The sequence below is a fragment of the Colius striatus genome, chromosome 10, assembly GCF_028858725.1.
Source record: "Colius striatus isolate bColStr4 chromosome 10, bColStr4.1.hap1, whole genome shotgun sequence".
Lineage (NCBI taxonomy): Eukaryota > Metazoa > Chordata > Aves > Coliiformes > Coliidae > Colius > Colius striatus.
In genome coordinates, this window is record NC_084768.1 from 4474982 (window position 1) to 4493577 (window position 18596).

An 18596-nucleotide genomic window follows, 5' to 3' on the forward strand; every position below is an offset into this window, starting at 1 on the left:
TGGTGGGTGTTTCAACTGAATATTAAAGAAAGGTTCTGGAAATCTCAGAGCCTGCATGGAGGCTTCACGTTGAGCCTCATGTTTGTTCCTGTAAGAGGAAGATGTACGTGGAAGGGTGTTAAGCAAGCGGGAGCTGTAGGAGCCAGCAGTCACGGCAGTGGACAGGGAGAGCTGGGCACAGGGCCCAGTAGTATTGTATAGCTTGAAAATCGCCTTCGTGGACGTCAGAAATAGCCGCTTTATTTACACTCTGGTGCCAATGGTGACAGAACTGGAAGTGCAGACAGCACTCAGAGCCGCAGTACGCTCATCTCTGAGCCACAAAACATCCACACCACACCACATGAACACAGCTGCTGTGTGCCAGGGAGTCTGCCTGATAACTGTCCAGCGCTCGGCCCTGAAGCTGCCCCCGGTCACGCCTCAGGAGGGCACCGGCGCTGAGCACCGAGGCACTCGGCCGGCCCCTGGCGCTGACCCTGACCACCGTCTCTTACCGGCCCACGGGGCGGGCAGCCAGGGCAGCGCCCGGCCCCGGACACACCGCGAGGCCGCGGCGCTGAGGTGCGGCGGGCCGCGGCTGGGCTTGGCAGGGCGAGGGGAAGGGGGCGGCTCGGCGGCACCCCACCGGCCCTGAGGCGGGCGGCGGGGGCGGGCGGCGGGCGGCCGGAAGCGGGGCGGGCCCGGCCGCGCATGCGCGAGCAGGGCGCGTGCGCGGGGGCGGCCGGTGGGGGGGAGGGTGCGGGTGCGCGCGCGCTCCCGGGGCCGGGCCGGGCCGGGGCCACGCGCAGGCGCAGGCGCGGGAGCGGCGCGGGCCCCGCGCGCGTGCGCGGGCGGCGGCGGCGGGGCATTGTGGGATACTGCGGCCCGGGCAGGCTGGTGAGGCGGCGGCGGCGCGCGGGGCCGGGGCGGCGGCGGCCGGGGGGCGCGGCGAGCGGGGCCGCGCGGGGCCGCCCGGGGGTAACGCGCTTCTTTCCTCCCCACCGTGCGTGTGTAGCGGCGGAGCGGGCGGCGGCGCGATGGCTTCCAGCAGCGGCACCGACGTGATCCAGGTCACCAACGTCTCCCCCAGCGCCAGCTCCGAGCAGATGCGGACGCTCTTCGGCTTCCTCGGAAAGATCGAGGAGCTGCGCCTCTTCCCCCCCGAGTGAGTGGCGGCCCTCGTCCCCTCCCCGCCTCGCCCGGCCCGGCGCCGCCTCGCCGCGCCTCGCCTCCCCTCCCCCAGCGCAAGGCCGGCGGCCCGCCTCCTGGCTCCATGGCGAAGTGGCCAGGCCGCGGCTGCGCCCGCCCCCGGCTCGGCGCCGGCTCGCTGCGGCGCGGGGCTGCCCGGGGGGAGGGCGGCTCGGGGAGCCGGAGCCGCCGTCGCGGTTTCATTTCTTGCTCCGGCTGTGCGAGTTTCCGTGCTCCTCACAACGGTGAATATTCCCGTGGCTGCGCTGCGCAGCGCACGTGCGTGGGGAAGAAAGACGGTGGTTACGGCACGCAGCGACACGCGGGATTGCTCCGGGCAGACGCGCGTTTTTCTTTGGGAGCTGCTTGCTCCAGGGCTTCCTGGCTAAGCTTTGCTGCCAGGAACCGCCAGAACTGCAGGCGGGGTACAGATGTAGAGCTGCAATTTTGCTATGAATATGGAATCCGTGCACAGAATTTTGTGCGAAATGGGCAGGTGGTCACTAACTTTCAAGTAACATACCGGGTTTTTTTCTGTTGGTTAGGTGCTGACGTAGGTTTTGGTCTTGTTGGGTTGAATTGTTTTACAGAGCCCAGTACCATTACACATTGAGCATTTGCAAACGTAGTATGGAAGTTAAAAGGTTCCTTTTTTGCCACGATGAGCAAGGGTTGTTTGACTGAAGAAAAATCAAACAAGAACACTGCCAATTATTTTTAGTACTGAAGACTTATTTGGAGTTATTTTAGGAAGAAAAAAGCTGTCACAAAGCTTGTTTGGGTTTTTTTTCCTCCATCGTGCAATCCCTGCTGGCACAAACAAAACCAGGAAGATCACCCATCCTGCTAGCTGGGCAGAAACTGTATTTCTGATGTTCTTGTAGTTCCTTTGGGTTGGATTTGGGCAATTTTGTGTTGGCAATTGAAGCGTGTAAAGAAATGGAATGTGTGTAACTGAAATGAGCGACAGTGCCAGACACGGGTTGTCAGTAGCTGGGGTACTTGAGGCAGAGCCACAAATGCTTGGCAGCCAAGCCAGCACAGTAACTCGCTGTTAAACAGATGCAGTTACTTGATTTTCTTCTCCATACTGTAATATTTTGTCCAGTTTTTAAGGAAGATTATTATAGGTGAAACTTGTTTCTGAAGCTGTAGTTTTAGATACACATTAACAAATCTGTTAAAAGATTACTTTTGTGATGTTGGGATGACCTGCTCTACAAGTAATGCCCAAATCCACAGCCCAGCCCAGCAGCTCTCCTTTTGCTCTCCCCTTTTGGGGGTTAATTTTTAACCTTACCATTGTAGGGTGGTTTTGTGGCATTTCCTTTGTGTTGCTGTCTGTTCAGAGCAGCCAAGGGCTTGTGCTCTGCTTGGAGTGCTCAGGGATCTGATCTTGGGATGCTATAGTATCTCCAGTTGTATTTCACACTGAAGAAGAATGTATTTTCCCATAGTTACAGGTTCTGTTACTTGGGTTTTTTCCTTCTCTCAACTTCATGTCCTGACCTTTCCCTGCCTATAGTGTTCACCCATTTTTTGGGGTGGTACAGGTTGTAAATGATAACCTGTAAATTCTTTTCATAAGCTGAATCTCTTTGGCCCAGACTGTACTGGGATTCTTTCTTGCATGGACAATCTATTCATTTTAGCCTGATTTTACCTCAGTAATAATGTTCATGTTAAGTAGCAGAAATACCCCTTTAAAAAATCAGATGTGTAAGATGCTGGTGGAATAGAGATGTCGGTGGAGAGAGTAGTTTGAGGTTCTGGTACAGAGGTTGTGTTTCCCTGTCTGTCTGCTGCATTTCAGGACTAGTGTACTCAAGAATGGGTGCATTGTTCAGCCAGCAGCCCCAGTAAATCATCCCGTGTCTCTGCGTTCATTGTCACGGTGTCTGAGAGAGAGAGAGTTACTGAGTTTCTGCATCTCTGGTGAATTAGAATAATGATAGCCTTTTTTTTGTGGCTGTTGAGAACATTCTGTACTTGATGAATTTACTCAGCCACAGCTTGGGCTTTAGAGCAGAAATAGCTCTTTTAAAATGAAATCTGTGTTTTATATGAAATGTCAGGCTGCAGCAGCAGACTTTATGTGATTTCAGTTGTGTTGGTCGATTCAGCTAGCCTCAGTGGCACTCATGTACCAGAGCAGCATCTACTCTATTTCGAGTTCCCATGTTATAAACAGACATGGTAAGAAGGTTTGAAAATATCCTACTGCATTCATGTATTAATTGTTTAGAACTTAGATTCCTACACCATTTGGGTGTGCCATAACTCCTTGATTTACTTGCCTTTAACATTTCACTACTGTGACTTTTGCTAAACACTGCCTGCTAATGCTGCTTTGGGTTTGATGTTTTTATGCAAAGGAGGGAAGCCAAAGCACCATTTTGGCAAGCTACTCTGTATTCCTGGATACAAGGGAGCATGTTTTTATCTCTGTGCCATTTATCACTGCAGTGATACTTTCCAAGATGTTGGATGAAGTGGATGTTTCTAATGTTACTGTTTTAAAAGCTGCAGTAGGCTGGCTCCAGTCTAGTTTTTAATGTCAAGTTACATTTTTAAAAGTATGATCTGATATTTAGGGCAGTTGTTGAGTTTGTGTAACTGGCATGTGGGGCTGAACCTGTGCTCAGTGCTGGTGGAGGCTGAATAGCTTTTGGCAGTTGCACTAACAGAAAGAGATCTTGGATGTCTGTTTTTGATGTCGAAGTAATTTTCCTTTCTCTGTGCACAGAGACAACTCTCTCTGTGCTTTCAGTGCTTCAAAGACTTGATCAAGGTTCCTCAACCCAGATAACATTGTTTTGTCAGTGGGATGCATTTTGAAGAGCTGGTCTTGTAACTGTTTCTGGGAATCTAGTTAGTGTGGGGAAGAATTAGCCCATACTTTTCAGAGCTACCTCCTTAGGTTACTTTGTACATCTGGTGCTTGAGGGCAGAGCTAAACAGCACACATACTCTGGCCTTGCATAGAAACTAGGGTTTTGGCACTTGCTACTTTGCTCAGCACCTGCCCTGTACCTTCTGGAGGCAGCATTTAGCTCATCTGCTGCACAGTTGTGTCTGCGTATTGATTTTTGTTGCTGCCTTTTAGTTTATATGTCTGATTAAAGCAAAAGCTGCACTATTTTAAGGATATGTTGACTTTGGAAACCCATTCTGGACCTTTATCGTGTTGATTCTGCCTCTGGTTTTTGGGGGTTTTGTTTCAGGGAAGGGGATGGACATGTGACACAGTTGTACAGCCTACAACCCTCTCTTGTTGCTGTAGGAAGTAGGCAGTTTTGGGTTTGGTTTCTTTTTCGGGTGACTCAAAACTTGCACATTCTCTTTTTGGGTTTTCCATGTGTGGGATTTTTAAGCAGCTCTGCTGACATGCTCGTTTTGAGCAGTGGTATGAGTACAGACCTGTCTTATAAAGAGGTCTGTGTTAGCTGATAACTATAGGGAACTTCTTACCTATTCATGAGATTTCAGCTGTAGCGTTGCCTCCCTGAGCTCCTTGAAGTGCTTTGTGTTTAGTTCTGTTCCTGCTGAATGGTAGATGTGTGCTTAGCAGTGTACATCCATGCAGAGTCACCTTGGTAGTTCTGGGTAGGAGAGAAGCAGAATGATTTTACTTCTCAACACAGCTTCATAGTGGTCTTTTAATCTTTACCCTCTTCATTTTGTTATTTACCTTAAGTAATTTGGGGTCTGAAGCTGAGAGTGTAATACTACTGTTACTGTTAACTTAGGTGGTATGTGTTGCAGGTAACTCGGTGTCTTTCCAGAGCAAAGCTTTTGTTTGTCTCCTTCCCTTTCCAGAGTCAAGTCATGAAAACTAGTTTGCATTTAGGTGACTGGTCATAGACACATTGTATAGTAGAATGAATATCTAGTTACAAATGAGGCAACAAAACTAGGTCTGCAGTTTTACAGTGAATTGGCCTCACTCAGTGTCATTTCCTGTCTGTAGTCACGCAAAGTGACGTTTGGTAGAAAACTTGGCAGTGGTGCTCTTGCTTAGAGAAGTACCCAAGTGCCCTGCAATGTCTTTGTTAGGTGAAAGCGGGGAGACCACAGAAGTTCCCAGAGCCCTGCTGCCAGGCTTGCTTCCGTCTGAGTAACGTGTTTCTTTCTTTTTCAGTGACTCTCCTTTGCCTGTTTCGTCGCGTGTCTGTTTTGTAAAGTTCCATGACCCTGACTCGGCAGTTGTGGCCCAGCATCTGACAAACACTGTATTCGTTGACAGAGCGTTGATAGTCGTACCCTATGCAGAAGGTTTGTGAATTGTTTAATGGTCTATGAAGCCACTGTGTGATGGCATTTTATTCCAGCATAGTTCACCAAAATGAGGGTTAGTAAGATATGAATGTTTTTAAACCCTTGGTATATTGCCATTGGCCTGTGGCTTAAAGCATTTTTTTAATCAAGTGGCACGGAATGAAAGTGGGAAGTTTACCTCTTACTGATGCTGTGGGTCTTTAAGTTGAGAGGATTAGGCAGAATTACTTGCAAATTTTGCTCTCTTACCAGTCTCAAGGAGGTATTTCCCTAAAGAGACTTAACACAAACAGGTCGACATTGTAAGGAAATTCTGCCTCCATAAGGGAGTGTTTGCCACTTTCACATAGGTGTAAATCTCTCCATGAGAGTGGTTGCTCCCTCCCCGAGAGAGGGCGTGGGAGAGCAGACGAGCATTTCTCTGAGAGATGCTGCCACTGCATCGAGCTGGCAATTTCCCTGCAGAGGCACTCGCTCTGGTTTGCAGCCCAGTATACCAAGGGTTTGAATGATTATGCCTTAATCTGAAAGTGAAATCTTCCAAGAGGTGCCAAATGGGCACTGGTACTAGTTTTTTTATTCCAAGTTTTCTTGTTCATCCTTGATATATTTTATAGCATTTCACTAAATAATAAACTCTTTTCTCTGTTATTTGTGTGTGTGATTTTTGTAGTGGAGAAGGCAAATGCAAAGCCCTTCCAGATGACTGAAAAACAGTGGGTCCTCTGCAGCTACAGGGGATTCTAGACATTAACTAAAGGCCAGCAAGCACTCAAGTCCCCAAGTGTTTTCCTGGTGTAACCACTTGTTAACTACATTTTCTCTTCTTCTTTTTATTTTTACATTTTAGGGTGTTACAGTAATTTGAAAGGCAATGAGCAGGGTTTTTGGAACTTACCTTAAAAACAAAGTGCTGAGAAGACACCTCTTCTTACAGAAGTCTTATTAAACTCTTCTAGACTTGCTTTAGAAGTAACTGATTTCCATTGTACTGTTTCTTGATTTACTTCTGAAATGATGGATTTTCCCAGATGTCTTGAATTAAATGAAATCTCTGCCGTAATAAATTTGGTACATGGCCTGGGTTCAGACCTGTAATCAAGACATTGTGATGCTGTAGGCTGTCTTTTGAAGCCTGGGGAGCTGTCTTATCTCTATATTCCTTTAACTTGAAAGATCTGAAAACTTAGTTTCTGGGATGTAGGAATCTGCAGCATGACCTTTGATTGAGACGTGCTGCTCTGTGGGAGCACAGAACGCATTCTGAAACGGCCACTGAGCTACTGCTTCTGCTTCTGCTAGTTTAGGTGTAGCAGCATAGTTGAAAGGCATCTTGTCCTCGTCTTTGTACTAAAGCGTGAGACAGCAACAGTCTGGCTGGGTCAGTACTGAAATACTCTCTGAGGCCCATGGTGAAGAATGGTGGTGTTTTAACTTCTCCAAGAAGGATAAAGCCATTTTTCTCTTTGTCCATTGTGCTTGATGGTGGATAAATCTGGCACATAGAGAAATCTGCCTCCTAGTTTTGGTTCAGATTGTGTAAAGAAAATGAAATTAATGGAGTATTTTGATGGGCCTGTTTAAATCAGGGAGCTCCTCCTGGGCTGTTTCTTGCAGGGTTCTAGCAGTTCAGAATGTTGATGGTTTGGGCATCACGATGTGACGTATCGCAAGAGATACGTTCAGCCGATAAAGCTGTGCCCCTGGTTTTGTACCCACGTGCTCTTGTCCCTGTGCTGGAATTAAATTTTCCCTGCAGATGCCTATTGCCAGGGTCCCAATTCAACAAGCTGATTAAGCACTGTACAGCAAGGTTCTTAAAGCCATAGTGAAATTGCTCACGTGCTTAAAGCCAGGCATATGCTTAACTACTGTGCTGAACTGGGCCCTTTGATCTTTTTATTTTCTATTGTGATAATTCTGTGTGAATATTGCCTGTCACTAAAGCAAATGTTTATTATCTGTTTAGTGCAATAATTATCCCCTATATCACAAGCGCACTCCAGTTTTAGCATACACAGACATTTTGGTGTTGGCTGTTGCTTTGTGTTCTAGAGCTAAACACAAAGTCTACGGTAAGGTTTAGTATTTGTAATTTTCTCTGTGCTATTCCTAGATTTGGAAGGAGCTCTTTAAGATTAAAGATGGCTGGGGGGGGTATTTAGGTTCTTTGGTTAATGTTTGTTTCTTTTGTCTGTTTCTTTTTCTTTCATTTCTACACATTCATGCAGTATTTCATGGTTCTAACAAAGCAGCAGTAAAAAAAACTCTTGAAGCATGAAAATTAACTGGTGAGGGGCCTCATTGCTTTTTTTTAAATTGTAGTTTATTTATTTCTAAATACTTTGGAAAAAAAAAAAAGAGGATCAGATGCATGATTTTTTTTTAATGGATGCAGATCTTCTAGGAGGTGTCTCGAGATAAGTCTGAGCATTTGTATTTAGATGCCAGAAATGTTGTAGTTGCGCTAATTTGAAATGTTTAGCTGTAATTGATAAATATCCTCTGAGACATAATTTTGCATGCAAAATTACCCCATAATCTCTCTGTAGGTATGTTAATATATTTATGCATTAATGCCCTTTATCTAAATGACCTTTTTCCCCCCCTCTCCCTCCATAACTTTTGGTGTCTAAATTGATGACAGCTCAATGACACAAGCAAGATAACAGTGCTGTGTATTATACATTTGTTTATATTATCGGCACTTCTCAGTATAGGTGGAAGGAACCATTACCTTTATTTAACAGTGGTTTTTCTTTTTTGTTGTTGTGTTTTACAGTTCTTTTCCCTGGTTCAGCCTGAACTATATACCAGGCCCTGCTGAAAATACCACCCAACAGTTTTCTTCTGCAGCTTATCCAGTTTCTCTTAAGTGCCCTGTACATATTGTATGTTTTATGATGAGATGCAGTTTCTTAATATGTATCACAGAAACACTACTGGTATTTGCAAATATATAGTAAAATTGTTTTATTGAACTCTCATTCTGGGGGCTTGGGCACATTAACAAATTAATCCATCTGTATAGGGCTTTTGCTGTTGGATAGAATTAAAATACCTACATAATTACTTGTTCCATAGTAGGACCCTTAAAATTCTACGTGCAGAGCAGGCAGTAAAATAAGACACTTGTCTTAGTTGGCTGCAAGATTTTGGGCCAGAAGTTTCTTCTGAAATGGGCAGTATGTAGCAGCATTCTTGGTACAATAAGCATGGCACATACTGGAACAAATGCATTTTACTGCGCAGGTAAGGAATGTGCCACACTCCTGTACGTATGCACCCACAGACACACACACACAGCCTGTGCTTGGAGACCTCCAGAGACTTTGGTTGTCATTTGACAAGTCAGCAAAAGCCCTACGCTTGATTCAACCAAAAAAAAAAATAGTTCCATACCTTCTCTTTTAAGTTTTGCAAAATTTGTATGGTAGGTGTAAAAGAAAACATAGTGAACTGTACCATATTATTAACCCCTAAATCAAACTTTTTTTGTCTTGTGTATCTTGATTTTTCTGTGTGCTTTGTAGTGAAGCAGCCGACACGAGTCGTTGTTCATAAAACAGCTTTTGAAAGTTGAGAGCACACCCCTGGAGAACCGACTGTGCTTGCTTACGTTTGGTTCATGACTTAAAAATCGAGTACAGGTGATGAAATCTTGGCAGTGTTAACAAAAAAGTAGTGTGTATTGTGCTATTTTTTTGCTCTAGAAACTTAACCATTTGTAGAGAAAAAGGAACAGTCAAATTTTCACACATTGAAGTTTCATTCTGACAAAAAAGTTAATGATAAATATTAATAGACATCAAGCTTTGTATTTTAGCCAACATAAGTACTTTCAACAAACTCAGGTGGTGTATCAGGGAGACATTTTCTGGGTGTATTTGTGTATTTTCTGCCTTTGAGATGGAATGCATTCTAACGCGAGGCTGTTTCTCTGCAGGAGTTATTCCTGATGAGACTAAGGCTTTGTCTCTCTTGGCACCAGCTAATGCGGTGGCAGGTCTGCTGCCTGGAGGTGGACTCCTGCCTACTCCCAACCCACTTTCTCAGGTAGGCTTTCCAGTGAGGCTGAAGTCAAGGGAAATGCTTAGAACATTAGATTTGAACTTAACTGTTGTTTTTTCCCAGGACAGATAGGATGATATGCTAGTGCCGATTCCTAGAATGTTTTAGCTTATCTGCCCTGATGGATCGTTACAGCTGTCTGACACAAATTGTGGCCAAACAGTGCTGAGTTGCCAGATGAGATACTTTCGTTTCCTTAATGGGATGTTTCTGGTATCTCAGGGGCCCTGTCTTCACCTCTCTGTCATCCTTCTTTTAGCCATTGTACGCTTACAGGCAGGTTTGGCAAACAGTGGAGATGTCGTGGGGTTTTGGTCCATGAACCTGAAGGAGTTGACAGGCTGTGGAGATCCCTTCTGTTAGTACTCCAGCTGAGGGCAAAGCATGTAGCCTTTTTGCTTGTTGGCTAAATACACAGGAATTCACGAGGAAGAGGAGCAGTTCTCAAACCCGTTGTAGCTGGCGCTGAGCTCTTCTCTGTGTAGCTCCTGTTAGGATTTCTGACGGCATGAGAGATGCACATGCCATGGAGTCACCCAGAAGGTCGTTAACCGCATGTAGAGGGGAAAGTCTCAAGTTTATATTTGAAACTCAAGAAAAGGAGGCAGTGCATTGAGGTGTCTGGAGGAGGCAGCAAGAAGGAAGGGTGGGAGAGCAACAGCTCAGCCTTTGGGTAACTTACACTCATGTGGTTTTTCAGCACAGTGTGTTTTGTTTCAGTGGCTGTTTTGACCATCTCGCTTTAAATGGCAAAAAATGTGTTTCTTTTATGAGGCTTCTCATAGAAGATTCATTTAAGGAATTCAGACCTATTGCTGTCATCCTACTGATTCTGCCAGTGGCTTTTCAACCCATTTGCCAGTTTTAAACCAAGTTAGAGAAATTTGCAGAGGTGTAAATATTCTCCTTTTTTTTATATGACATGTTAATTTCAGTCCTAAGCTGATTTAGGTATGAGGTGGCTGGCTCAGAAACTTGTGAATTTTCATTTTAACACTGGAAAAGAATTAATTGTAAGCTATTTCTTGACTGTAGTGGAATGCTTTACTTTTTTACCTGTTTTTATTCTTCTTTTCTTTCCCTATCCATTGGGATGCAGAGCCAACCGAGTTTCATTTTAGACTATTAATAGGGGAAAAAACAAATCTTTCATGTACTGTGCTTTGGAACACCTGAATAAGGAAAACTGAAGTACTGTCAGTGTCCTTAGCATAATGTTTCCTGTAGCTAGAAGCCTGAATGAGACCTAGTTCAGGTTTCTGCATGTGTAATGCTTGGGAGTCCTGATGAGACAGCTCTTTATGCAAAGAAGATGTCTTTCTCTGATTGCTGTCTTTGTTACAGATTGGTGCTGTTCCTTTAGCTGCTTTAGGAGCTCCTGCTCTGGATCCTGCCCTAGCTGCTCTTGGGCTTCCTGGAGCAAACTTAAATTCTCAGGTATGGCACACTTCCTAAAATCTGCTGGATTGTCCCTGACCCCTCCATGGCATGAACTAACACACGTGATGCTCTGGGTGTGCTCACCAGTGCACGACAGAACGAGCTGAAGATCTGGAAATACTATACTTAGGTTTCAATAAGTGTTACAAAGTCCTCCTTTTTGTTAAAGACTTGGCTCAGGCTGATGGTTCTTCAGACTTTTTAGAACTGGAATGGCCTCTTTGTTTCTTGGCATAGCAGATTTATGTGACACTTTTTCTTTTGCTGCCCTCTCTTCTGTTTTAAAAGTAATTTTCATTGTTTTAACAGCCATTGCCTGAAAAGTCCACTGAGTGATTGGAATAAATAGTATCTATAGGAGCATTAAATTAAATACTGTAAGGACCTTAAAAAAAATGTGACTAGTGATGTGAAATATGTGTCATTATCAAGCCAGGAACCTCTCTTGTACTTAGTTAAAAAACAAAGCTCGCTTTTTGTAGGTGTAGAAAGGACAGAGGAGACTTTGCTGGACAGGGGTGGGCTTGAAACTGAACTGCACTGAACTTTAAGTACTAAGTAATAGTTGAGTATTGAGTTAGTGTTTAAGGGTACAGGGTACAGTCATGTTTCACAGGTACAAGAAGCAGCAAGGACTGAATGGATTGCTAAGAGATCCATCATTTCCCATGCTCTCCCTGCATGCCATGTGTGGTAACAAGCAAGTAACGGTGATACTGAAAGAAATAGAGGGGAAAAAAGGCATTCTGAATGCATATTAGAAAACTATGTATTTGATATGCTGGAGGACTGCTTCCTGTGGCCATTGAGGCAGCTGATTCTAACAAACTGTTTGGGAGCAGCACACAGCTGCCTCTCCATAAAGCAAATTAGTGGGAACCAGGAGTGTAGTTTTACTTGAAAGTGCTTTGATTCTGTCCAGGAAAGGGCCTGTGTTTGGCTACTGTGGAAGAAAGAGTACCTAAGCAGCACTTCACTGTGATATTCACACCCTCATCCCCAGGCTTTGAACCAGAACGATGCTCGTGTTTGCCAGGAATTTGTTTGGGGGTGTTTTGGTTTGGTTTTGTTCATCTATAGAGACCTCTGCTTTAGCCACTGCTGAGGGTATGGTCAAGAAAGACAATATTCTTAAGCAGATACATCTTCCAACATGGTTGTAACTTCTTTTTTCTTTCCCCTCCCAGTCTCTTGCAGCAGATCAGCTACTAAAGCTCATGAGCACAGTGGATCCAAAGTAAGCATCGGTGTTCTCGAATACTGATAGTGCAGTACACTTGGTCTGGGGGATGCCTGTTGGGATTCAGGATCTGATCTTTGTCCTGATTAATCTAATTATGATTGGAAGAAACCAGTGTCTTGGGAATCTTGTGCAGAATGTTTTTGCTGTGGTGGAGAAAAGAGGGGGAGGAAATGAAGCAGAAATTCAGTTCTGTGTACATCATTGTTGTCACTCCTGTGTCTCTAATGGAAAGGTGCCAGTAGTACCTTCCGTCCTGCACAGCTGAAGGGAGCAAATAGCAACTCAATACTGAATCCCTAAACTTCTTTATTTACCAGGCTGAACCACGTAGCTGCAGGTCTCGTTTCACCAAGTCTGAAATCAGATACCTCCAGTAAAGAAATAGAAGAAGCAATGAAAAGAGTACGAGAAGCACAGTCGTTAATTTCTGCTGCTATAGAGCCAGGTAATCTTCAGCTGTAGGATACCTCCTTCCATACGTGGTATGTGATAAAAGCTAATGGTCTGCAAAATACTGGCTTAATGCTCTGATGCTCTGCAGGTTTCAGATTGTCCTACAGTGTGATTGCTGCATGTGGCCTGCAGAGGATGCAGGGAATTAGTCATCTGTTGTTTGTCCCCAAATTCACTTGATTTGAATGCTTCAGCTTCCCGATTGAGGTCCATACCGCCACCTCTGAGATGTCACTGGCTTGAGCCCCTGACATCCCAGTGATGTTTGTTCCTGGGGATGATTTCCTTGCCTTTGATTTCCAATCTGTGGAACTTTGGAAGTAATTCCTCTTTATATTTTTGTAGCTTATTTCAGTAGATTTTATTTTAGAACAAGCTGCTCACCCACAAATGTCAGAGCCACCAAATCTGAGGAGTGGTAACGTGGAACACTGAATATACAGTTTTGCAGCCTCCTGAAGGTTTTCAGGGAAGAACAGAGCTCCTGCTCTTTACTGTACCAGAAAAATGTGCTGGTTGTTCTGCTTGGGGCTTTTTGTAGGAAACTCAAAACAATACTTTGAGAGATTATTTAGCCCTTCAGCAAATGTCAGAGAGCCTGAGATTTTAAGGAGCCTTTTAACAGACTTCAGCATTTGAATTCTGACTACTTCTTGCTTGGTTTTATGTCACCTACAAGTGTCTGTCACGTTCATTCTTTGTGCCAGCTTTTGAGGGAATGGATAGATCAAACCTTAACTTCCAATGTCAAAATATTCCTTAGGTTTTCTTTATCTTATTTCTAACAATAGTATGGAGCAAAACTCTTTGCTTTATAAAATCTGTTTGACTACTCAAATGACATTGGGGGTTTTTACTGTGCTTTTCCTTTTTAACTCCAGACAAAAAAGATGAAAAGCGGAGGCATTCAAGGTCAAGGTCACGCTCGAGGAGGAGGAGGACACCTTCTTCATCTAGACACAGGTAGTTAACTTATTTACTTGAAGAGAAAAACATATAGCTGAAGGAATTCCTTAAAAAATATGGCTTGGAAGTGCCACTTCACTAGGGAAGGCTGGCAGAGGGAGGAATGCAAAGGGCCTGGGGAAAGCTGAGGCTGTGACTTGGTGAGACTGGTGTGAGATGGACACCTGCCTCTGGTTTTGTAGAAACGATGGGAAAGAGATGATAGCAAAAAAGGCCTCAAACATACCTTGAGCTACTGCAGGAGGAACTTCAGGTCACCTGTTCCTAGCATGCTATGTTTGGCCTCTGATTTTATTGAACAATAAATTGTTTATTGTATCAGACCCACACCTTAGCACAGAGCCTTGGTTTTACACAGCCTGTGACACCCGAGCCTGTGTAGGCTGCCCGTTTTTCATCAGTTCCTTAAACCTCTGTTCTTTCCTCCATCTGTTTCCAGTGTGATTGTGTGGTAATTATAATTTGTCTTAGAAGTAGGTACCAGGAGGCTTCTCTGAGCAGTTATTTATGTATGTAAATGTTTCCCTTTTGGGCTGCTGTGTCTCACATGCAGCAGTTTCAGCTTAGTGGAAGTGCCTGGGACAGCATTTTCTAGGGTATGGTTTACTTGGAGATCAGGTCTGGTGAGGTGTCTGGACTCATGGCTCTGATATTGTCCTTCCCAAACGCGACACGTGGCTCATCTGTGCTGTTGCCTTATCGGCTCTTGCAAAGCCATTTTAACTGTGGCTGTCCCACCTGTACTGCCTGTCTGCACATTCAGGGACTGGCTTCTGTCTGGTTCAGTGCTCTGTGAGCGTCTTCACACTTCAACATCAGAGCTTTCCTCTGCTGTGGACTGATATTTTATTACAGGGAGGGTAATACGAGCTGACGGCAGCATCATTGTTCTTTGGCATTTGTGCGCTTCCTTTCTCCATTTCCTTGGTGGACTCAACACGACTCTTTTGCCACTCTCTACATTGTTTTGTCCGTGTTTGTCGTTGTGCATCATGGTATCTGTAGCAGTGAGCAGATGGATTCTGAATGGTAGCTAACAATGTGCTGTGTTTCACTCCCACGCACCGTGTGTTCCCGGTAGACGATCGAGAAGCAGATCAAGGAGAAGGTCCCATTCAAAGTCAAGAAGCAGGAGGCGATCTAAAAGTCCCAGGCGAAGAAGATCTCATTCCAGAGAGAGAAGCAGAAGGTCCAGGAGCACATCCAAAACCAGGTAATTGCTTCAGTTAATCTGTTCCATGGCCGAGGAATTAAATTGCTAAATTTAGTGCATAATTAAAAAAATAAAGAAAAATCAGCCAAACCTCACAACAAACAAAAACCTGAGGCAGAATGGACCAGTGGCTCACAGTGTCTCACAGGATTCTGTTGTGCTCATCCTGCACATGTGCAGTTCCTGTCAGTCAGCGGGTGCCAGGCCTTGGCTGCAGCACCTGGCCAGTGTCTTTGCAAAGAGGCAGGGAGAGCATCCAGGCCTGCAGGTTGTGTACCAGCAGCACACAGAGCTGTAAAAGAGCCAGTCTGGTATTTTGCTGTAGGGAATTGCAATCTCTGCTGCCACTAAGACAGTGTGACTGGCTGCAGAAACACCAGACTCTGTGTGTGCTAGCTAGTGGAGTTGCCATGTCTTTGTTCGTTCTCCTGCATAGCCAAACTATTTGACTTAAACTTTGAATCTGTATTTTACTAAAGGGATAAAAAGAAGGAAGAGAAAGAAAAGAAACGTTCTAAAACTCCTCCCAAAAGCTACAGCACAACTAGACGATCACGAAGCACAAGCAGGTACAGTAACAGGAAAGCTTCTCCTGGTCTCTACTCAGTGTTTGTTCTCCACTTCAAGGGAAAGAACGTTGTGTGTGGTGGGATGCTGCTGCTGCTCTGGGGATACTGGCTGGGTGCACAAAGGCACGTGGGCTCCATCTGCCCCTCTCTAGATGATGCTTTTTTTTTTTTTCCCTGATATTGTAACTTTCTGGCAATCTTGTTTGGGCTTAGAATAGTGTCAGCTTGCTCTGATTCACAGTATCGTGCTTTGAGGTCACTGACACTGTTTGCAAAGAGGATCAGTATCTGTCATAGAGCCAGAGGCAGCGGTGGAGGTAGAACAGGAAAGAACTACTGCTGAGCAGCAGCTGGGGAGGTTTGGCAGCACCGCCGATAGTGAATACCCAGTTTGAGTTATACATGTTTAAGCTTTGGAGCAGTGCTGTTTTGGAGGCAGAGATGCAGTTGTAGCTTAAAAAAACAAATGCAAAAGCTTTGCTGTGTCTCCCCTGCAGAGAAAGACGCCGCAGAAGAAGCAGGAGTGGATCACGGTCACCGAAAAAACCCAGGTCTCCAAAAAGGAAAATGTCGCGCTCCCCGTCCCCGAGGAGGTGAGGGAGCCTCTGGCTGAGGGGAAATGGGGGCTGGGGGTAAATTCCCAAGGTGTGAACTCCAGCCGAGGAAGATGGGCTATTGGTGTGTTCCTTACACTGAGCCCACGGGTTGACTCAGAGAGAGGGAGGATCTCTGGCGCTGCTTTTAGCAGAATTGAGGCAGCTCCAGGCGTAGTGTCTCTGTTAGTGCTCTGTTGGTGTTAGAGGCGTTCAGGGTTGAGGAGTAGGGGATACCACAGTTCTGACTCAGTTGGCTTTGTACAGGAGGGGCTCACCTGACTTCCTGGGTGGTCCTGAGCATGTTGTGAACTCTCCCTCTCAGTGCTGAACTCGAGGTGCTTTCATACAAAGCTGTACTGTTGTTGCTATTACCATGGTGTTTCTTGGACGTGGCTTTGTGGTGGCAGTGTTTGATCCAGAGCCAAGAACTGGGATGTCTGGTGATGTTCTGGAAGCAGTGGTGCATCCTAGCACAGTGCTGTAACCAACTGTGGCTAACAGTCTGGGATGGTGGGTTTCATTCTTGTGTGTACTTTATCATTGTAGACATAAAAAGGAAAAAAAGAAGGATAAAGACAAGGAGAGAAGCAGAGATGAGAGGGAGCGGTCGACAAGCAAGAAAAAGAAAAGCAAAGACAAAGAGAAGGATCGAGAACGGAAATCTGAGAGCGATAAAGACGTGAAAGTATGTTTAGAACCCTGCCCAGCCCCTGGCTGCAGGGCAGCGCTGACCTGCAGCCCAGCACTGCCTTTGGCAGCAAGTTTTACCTGTTGTTTTTATCTCGGCAAAGCAGGTCACAAGGGATTATGACGAAGAAGAACAAGGGTATGACAGCGAGAAGGAGAAGAAGGAAGAAAAGAAGATGGCAGATTCTTCCTCTCCTAAAGTGAAGGAGTCCGCCAGTGATAAGGGAAGCGGAGATCCAGCACGGGAGTCCAAAGTGAACGGGGACGATCACCACGAAGAGGACATGGACATGAGTGACTGAGTGTTGCCTTTGGGTGAGCGTGGCAGCAGATGTGCGCCAGTGTCATTCCTTTGTGATTCTTTTCTCTGTACCTGTTAACCCTGAATCTAGCTGTACACAGCCCTAAGCTCCTCCTGGTCTGTAAACCCGATACTAACGCCCATCAGAAGCCTTGGGAAGGTGACCGTGTGCGGCGTGGCCGGACGGGCTGCGTGGCCAAGGCCGTTCTTACTAACTTGGTGATGCTTCAAGCAAAGTCAAAGCTGCATGCATCAGCAGCAGGCATGGACTGTGTGTGTATGACCTCCCTAGTCAATCAGCTCGCTCACGGTAGTGTTCCTAGAGTTTGATCCATTGCAGTAATAGAGCAGTATAGGGAATGCACCGACTGCATGTTGATCATGGCAGAAACATCCTCCGTCTTCTCCAGTCCTACAACATGGTGGATCTACTGAAGGGTCTTAAGTGTGACTACACACACACACAAAAAAAATGACAGTACACCTGAAAATAAGCATTCTGATAGAGATAGTTCTTTGTTTCTGTTCTTTTTTAAGCCGTGTGGCTGGGGTTCCTTTGGTTTGGTTTTGTTTTTCCTGGTGGGTTTTATTTGGCTTTCACAGTTGAAATGCACTAACCTTTTTGAGGGCTTTTTTGTTTTTTTAATCCATCAGCTCAAATCCACCTCAGGCCAGTTGTGATGGTTCCTAACGTTCTGTGGGGAGTAGGAGCACTGTGTGATCTGTGCCCAGTGATTAAAGGTTGATGGGTGCAGTTCTCATCATCCAGGTCGTTTTAGTTGTTAATGAGCTAAACACGTTGCAAAAAGGTAGTGCATTTTAAAACTGACCTTCCTATGCTTTTAAAAACAAGTCTACTTGATAATGTACTTTTTACTTGATCTCAAGTTGTATAAACTAATCAATTTGTGTTTACTGTCACTGCAGTAGTAACCTTATGCACACAGTGATTCCATGTTATCTGCAAAGTAGTTAGGCAAAGCTGTTTCCTTAGTTACACAAGTTCCAGAGCTTTTACTTTTGTGCAGGTAAAAAGACAAAAGTAGGCTGCAGTCTGTGCCATGTTGATGTACAGTTTCGGAAATTGTTTTACAGAACTTTGATAATAAAACCCTTAAACTTATACTCATGTTCCTATAAAACTCTGCTGGTATTTCTTTACACCACGATGTGGAATGTGACCTCCTTCGGTCACGTGGTAGTGAGGGTGTAAGCACTGCAGCACCTTGGAGCTGCACCACAGCCCAGTAACAAAGAATGGCCGCACTGGGGGGGAACGGGCTTACCTGGGAGGCGAGGGCTGATGGGACACTGACTTTTGAAAAGAAATACTTAATTGTAAAAATGTTTTGTATTTTCCTCGAGCTGTGAACACTCACCTCTTCAGGCTGGCAGGGAGGATGCAGGAGCAGGCGCCAGTACGGCTGCACAGGCTGCCCACAGCTCCCCAATACTTACTGGTTGCAACTGGGGAGTGTGGGAATGAAAGCCTAAGTGGTGGGGGAACATGGGGAAGGTGAGGAGTCAAACCACCCTCTTTCCAACCCACCCTTTGGCCCCAGGCAAGGTGCAATTTGCCATTTAGCTCTCCAGCATCGTTTTAGAATTT

General features: G+C 45.4%; 1 protein-coding gene across 3 annotated transcripts; it reads left to right on the forward strand.

Annotated features, from left to right (window-relative positions):
• Window positions 1-818: 818 nt before the first annotated feature.
• Window positions 819-18110, forward strand: SRSF11 (serine and arginine rich splicing factor 11). 3 transcript variants are annotated; one of them, XM_062003189.1, is made up of 13 exons: window positions 819-879; window positions 998-1147; window positions 5312-5445; window positions 9395-9504; window positions 10864-10956; window positions 12147-12196; window positions 12520-12647; window positions 13537-13618; window positions 14703-14834; window positions 15314-15403; window positions 15901-15996; window positions 16546-16684; window positions 16791-18110. In XM_062003189.1, exons 2-13 carry the CDS (start codon window positions 1020-1022, stop codon window positions 16986-16988), a joined length of 1380 nt encoding a protein of 459 aa, XP_061859173.1. In that variant the 5' UTR covers window positions 819-879; window positions 998-1019; the 3' UTR covers window positions 16989-18110. The 3 variants fall into 3 exon arrangements, with proteins under 3 accessions (XP_061859173.1, XP_061859172.1, XP_061859174.1); XM_062003188.1 differs by lacking the exon at window positions 819-879 and having other exon boundaries at window positions 918-1147; XM_062003190.1 differs by lacking the exon at window positions 819-879 and having other exon boundaries at window positions 919-1147; window positions 16794-18110.
• The last annotated feature ends 486 nt before the right edge of the window (window positions 18111-18596 follow it).

Excerpts from the sequence above, each read along its gene's own strand:
- SRSF11 (XM_062003189.1), top strand. The coding sequence starts at position 1,020 with ATGGCTTCCAGCAGCGGCACCGACGTGATCCAGGTCACCAACGTCTCC. Across the intron at positions 5,446-9,394 it reads AGTCGTACCCTATGCAGAAG|GAGTTATTCCTGATGAGACT; the intron begins GTTTGTGAATTG and ends GTTTCTCTGCAG. Across the intron at positions 12,648-13,536 it reads TTCTGCTGCTATAGAGCCAG|ACAAAAAAGATGAAAAGCGG; the intron begins GTAATCTTCAGC and ends TTTTAACTCCAG.